The 5769-nt window shown below is 44.4% G+C and overlaps 1 protein-coding gene across 1 annotated transcript; it reads right to left on the minus strand.

Annotated features, from left to right (window-relative positions):
• Positions 1–3036: 3036 nt before the first annotated feature.
• Positions 3037–4434, minus strand: LOC112120630 (butyrophilin subfamily 3 member A2-like; the record flags this gene model as incomplete). The annotated part of the gene is made up of 2 exons (XM_026661442.1): positions 3037–3318; positions 4087–4434. Coding segments are annotated over 2 exons (630 nt in total), but the record flags the coding sequence as incomplete, so codon positions are not given.
• Between the last annotated feature and the right edge of the window lie 1335 nt (positions 4435–5769).

The following is a 5769-nucleotide window of genomic DNA, read 5'->3' on the forward strand; positions in this document are numbered from 1 at the left end:
GGGTATCAAGTGCCAATAAATTACTGTGGGAGTTTGCCTTAAACAACCCCAAAGTAAGAATGCATGCCATAGCCAGCACTTGGGATAGAGATGGAAAGAACCCAGGGGAAGAGAGAGAGAGGTCTGCATTTGTATAACTTCTCTAATTGTTAACAGCTGCCTATATATTTCTAAAGCTACCATAAAGATACACTAAATATTTCAACAGATGCACATATTTCTCTTAAGATGACTAAGATAAATGTGAGGTAGCATGAGAGTGCTCATTTAAATGTCTGGTATACAAGGGGTATGTCTACACCCAGCCGCTAGTTCGGCGGCTGGGAATCGAAGTTCTGGGTTCGACTTATCGCGTCTTGTCTGGACGCGATAAGTCGAACCAGGAAGTGATCGCCGTCGACTGCGGTACTCCAGCTAGACGAGAGGAGTACCGCGGCGTCGACGGGGGAGCCTGCCTGCCGCGTGTGGACCGAGGTAAGTTCGAACTAAGGTACGTCGACTTCAGCTACGTTATTCACGTAGCTGAAGTTGCGTACCTTAGTTCGAATTGGGGGGTAAGTGTAGACCAAGCCAAGGACTCCTTGGTTTTTTTGCTGATACAGACTAAGATGGCTACCACTGAAACCTGTCACCATGCAAGGCAGTACAACCTCAGTTACAAACACCAGAGTTACAAACTGACCAGTCAACCATACACCTCATATGGAACTGGAAGTACACAATCAGGCAACAGCAGAGACCAAAAAATAAAAAAGCAAATACAGTACAGTGGAGTGTTAAATGTGAACTGCTAAAAATAAAGGGAAACCAGCATTTTTCTTCTGCATAGTAAAGTTTCAAAGCTGTAGTAAGTCAATGTTCAGTTGCAGACATTTGAAAGAACAACCATAAAACTTTGTTCAGAACACAAACATTTCAGAATAACGAACAACCTCCGTTCCCGAGGTATTCGTAACTCTGAGGTTCTACTGTACGCTTAAAAGCCCCAAGAGGATTGTACATGCAGACTGTGTCCATACAGGGTGTCTCTGGGATTAATGGCCACAAAATATGAGTCAGAAAATTCAGACTAAATTCAGAGATGACAGTGCAGACCTTAGCTCTTGAGATAAACAGAATCCTAAATATGGCAATGGGCTTCTCCTCCCCCACTGGCTGGGTGCAAGCAGGTGGTTTGCGAGAGAGGCTCGGGGAATGGAAAGTGAAGGTAAAATTGTTCTACGATGGCCTCATCAGTAGCTCGCTGTAAGGAGGCAGGTGCTGCTGTGGGAGGACGCTGGCTGCATTAAAGGATTTTGGTTTTTAAGATGTCTCAGCTCCTTCGTTCAAATACCCTGACGGTACGGTGGGTGCTGTTACTGTTCAGCGTTGAATAAAACATTAATTCTATATTAACAATAATATTTGATAGGCAGCATTGCCGTCCCAAGTGTCAAAAGTTATGAATCCAACCCTCAAATCATGAGATTTTAGAAAATAATAAATGTTCCTTTGTATTTGCCTTCTGGTTGAGAGCCTGCACGGGCCACGTTTTCAAGCTTGTCTCTGCAATCAGGAGGGCTGGACATGTTTTTTAAGTAAAGCTCAGATTCTGATATAAACACCCAATTCTAGTGGCCAAGGCTTTAATTGAAACAGCCAATATCAGGAGACTCACTGAAATATCATGATAGCCAGCAGTGCTGGCGGTGAATAATATAAAGGCTCCTTGCACTTCCCGCTCTATAACTCAGGATACACATATGTAATATTTCATATCTGCTGATTTGGGGTCTGACCCTTCTGTGTTCAGATCTCCATTGATTTGTATGTGAAGAACTGGGCCCATTGTGTGATTGTGTAACACACCACCAGAAAGTACATTCTCAGGGGAGACCAGGGTCAATGGGGCCATGCAGATTCTCACTCTGAATTCTCTCACTTTTATGAAGTTTAATATTGTGAGGCTCTACAGAATGTGGGTGACCATTTATAGCATTATTGATACCAATATTACAAAATTGCAATGGCTCTTACAAGGCATCAGTGGAAAAGTGATGATTTGCTAAATATGATAAGCTTATTTATATGTACGCATCATCTTTGTATTGTGAGTTATAAATATATATGACATATTGATATCTCAAACTTGTGCTGTGTATCTGGGTGACACCCCGAGACAGATTGGCATCAGCAGTATCTGGCATGTTTGCTGGCCCATGCCATCATTGAGAGAAGCCAGGGACTACCCCTATGAGTCAGCAGGACATGTAGGGACATGCCTGTGGCCAGGGGACTCCAAAAGCTTTTCCGTGCCATGTGCTGTGAGCTTGTGTTTGGGACAAAGGAAGTACAAGCCACATGGCAAAGGATATAAAAAGGCAGCTGCATCGTCTCAGTTTTGTCTTCAGTCCTGCTTCTCACCTCTGGAGTAACTTTTCTATAAACTGAAGCTTTGAACAAAGGACTCATAGATCCACCTAAGCTGTGGATGTGTTCCAGAGAGACTTTACAAGCCAGCAAAATCACCAATGCTGCTAAGAACCTGATATATGGACTCCAAAGTCATATGTATGTATCTGATTGCTTTGATCATTTAATAACTCTCCTCTTGTTCTTTTCCTTTATTTTATGACAAACCTTTAGTTTTTATTACTAAAGGATTGGCTGGCAGCGTGGTATTTTGGGTAAGATCCAAACTTGTATTGATCTGGTAATGTGGCTGGCCCTTTGGAAGAATCTACTCTCCTTTTTACAGCCTACCCTGACCTTAGCATTTTCAGTGTGGGCTCCCCTAGGCACCTCAGGTCACAAATGACAGTCTGGTCCTTCGGTCTTTACTCAGACAGAGCTCTCAGCTAAGCCAGTGGGAGTGTTGCCTGGATCTGGACTGCAGGCCTGGGTCCCTGGTGGTTCTATTACACTGACTTAGTTTTTTGGCATATTCTACATGAAGCCTGCCTAGGAGAATATCTAGAAAAAATATAAACACACAATCATACAACACCCCACTGACATCTGCCACATCCATTCTATCCCCGGCGGGTGGGCACTGACCTGCTATGGAAACTGTTGATATTTTCCCTTGGTTGAGGAACGGGTTCCTGACAAAACAGGACAAGTCCTGGTTGGAATGTTCTGTTATAACAATAGAAATCCGGGTGTGAAACAGGCCATTGGCCTCCTTGGATATTTTTTCAGAGGCAGATGGTAGCAACTGTCCATGGCGATCTCTCCACTGAGCCTCAGGTTCTGGGTACCAGCCTGCCGATCGACACACAACCCGGATCCCTCCGTCCTGGTAACCATCAACAGAGATGTGGGGGTCCGAGCCTGAAACTAGAGACAAATGGAATAAGCCTGTGTTAATTCTATGCATTTAGGAAAATGAACAAGAGGAGGAAGAATGAATTAATTCTCCCTCTGCATGCACAGAACCCAGGGTCACTGGAAACTATGTAAACATACATGGCAAGTGTTTCTCAGAGGGTTGGGAGATCTTTTCCCTCCTCTATAATTTCCTGAAACTGATTTCTACCTGTGGAACTTAGATCCTGAGTGTATCCTCAATGGAAAATAATAAGGCAATTCCAATAGAAAGCAAACAGAGAAAACTGTAAGTTAATGAAGGAAGGAAGGAATATGTCCACAGCTCTTGAGAAGTGTTGAGCAGCTCAGACACTTCACTGGGAGTCACCATAGCTCAGCACCAACCCAACTCTGGTTCATAAAATGGAAACATCTTGGGAACATTGTACAGAACACACTGTGTATTTAAATAAACAAAATTGAGAAAGTGACCTGATCGAAACAGAGCCTGGGACATGGGAATGGTGGGGCTGTTTTAATAGCTAAGGAATGTTTTAACTCTATTCCATTCTATTTAAAACAAAGCCAAGTTTAGAAAAATAAGAAGAGTGAAGAGCACAGATGTGAAATTCCTCCAGTTCATTCTCAGAGAGCAGCTGCTGCCCCTGCTGCTCAGTAACTAGAATCTGAAAGGGGATTCTGGGTATCAATGTGAATGAGAAACATCCAGAGTCCTCTCACCATGAGCTCTCCTGCCCCATTTATTACACTGCTAGGAAAGTAAAACAAACTACAGACCTGCCACCTGCAGTTCCAGTAAGGCATCTTCATACGAGACACTGGACTGAAAGAAACACGTGTACTGTCCATGGTCAGAAAGCTGGACATTGCGTATTCTCAGGGAAACACTCCCACTGGTGATGTCATCTTTCAGCAGCTCTGTCCGTCCCTGATATCCCGGCATCTGCTGTCCATACTGATCCTGCCCATCCTTATACTGGTGCACAACTGCAGAGAACTTGAATCGAAACCACCTCAGCTCCATGTTCTCAGCGCTCATCCTGGGGGAGAGGTGGCAGGGCAGGACGGCCTCCCCACCTACGGAGGCAGTGATCGGATGGCCAGGTCCCCTCACTGTGAACTGTTCTGTGAAATGTATCAGGGGGGAAAGAAAATTAAATTGGAGAGGAACCAAGACAGACAGAAATATAAGTGCAGCAGGGTGCTTATTCCCATCTTTGAAGTGTTCAAAAATCAGGAGTCAACCCCCTGAAAAATCATGGGATTGGCTTAAAAATAAAGAGTTTTTTGTTTTTTTAAATCATAACGTTGGGCTTGTTCTCTGCCTTCTGATTTCTGAACCTTTAAAGTTCACTTGGGTCACATTTCCAAGTATTTATCTGCAAACATGAGGGAGAGAAACTTACTTTAAAACAAAATGAAAGCTGAGATTCTCACCTAATCACAGGCCTCCAGGAGTTGTGGCTTTAATAAACACATCAAATATCATGAGACTTGTGATAAAATTCTGTGAGCTGGTAACATTGAGGGGACGTCTACACCTTGAGCTGGAGGTGTAATTTCCAGTGGGGGTAGACATGCACCAACTAAGTTCTGATTGAGCTAGTGTGAGAAAGTGTAGCCGTGGTGGTGTGAGCGGGGGGATGGGTTAGCTCTCCAGGTATGACCCAGGGCCCTTGGCACATATTCAGGGAGGCTGCTCATGCCACTGAATCTACTCTGCCATTTATAGCATGACAGCTTGATCAGAACTAGTGCAGGTATGTCTACCCCATCTGGAGACAGCAAGGAGCAACATCTTACATATTAAAGGCTTCTACAGTGCTAACTAATGGCTTAACGGTGTGGGAAGGGGAGGGAGAGCTGGAATGTTGGAGGGGAAAGGGGGGGGCTACACGTTGTGAGGGATGGTGCGGCAGGGGGTGGAGAAGGAGACAGACTCAGCAGTTTTGTCTCACACTTCCAGTCACTGTAAGCACCACAGAACTGTCACGATGCTGGGACATGGGCTGTGTCTTCGATTTCTCTTGCCAGCCCTGTTAGCAACTACACACTGCAAATACTTCAAAGCATGACCCTTATCCCCATTCCACTGTAACAAAATGTATAGGTGGGGCAAGGAGTGTTGAGGAACAACATAGCAACCATGTGGCCTAGTGGAGAGACAACTGGACTGGGACTATTCCTGGCTCTGCCACTGGTCTGCTGGGTGACCTTGGGCAAGTCTCGTCACGGCTCGGTGCCTCAGTTTCCCCATCTGTAAAATGGGAATAATGAATAAAGTTCCTTGAGCTCTATTGATGAAAAACATTATATAAAAGCTAGGGCTTTTTGTTATTATCTAGCTACAGTCCTGTATCAACTGCAAACATAAATGAGAACTACAACTGTCTAAATGGCCACTAATGTCTACTACCAAAGAGTCCTCTTTCTGTTCAAGAAACTAGGAAGGAAAGTCAC

This window comes from Terrapene carolina, unplaced genomic scaffold, assembly GCF_002925995.2.
Source record: "Terrapene carolina triunguis isolate 2854851 unplaced genomic scaffold, T_m_triunguis-2.0 Scaffold4410, whole genome shotgun sequence".
Taxonomy (NCBI): Eukaryota; Metazoa; Chordata; order Testudines; family Emydidae; genus Terrapene; species Terrapene triunguis.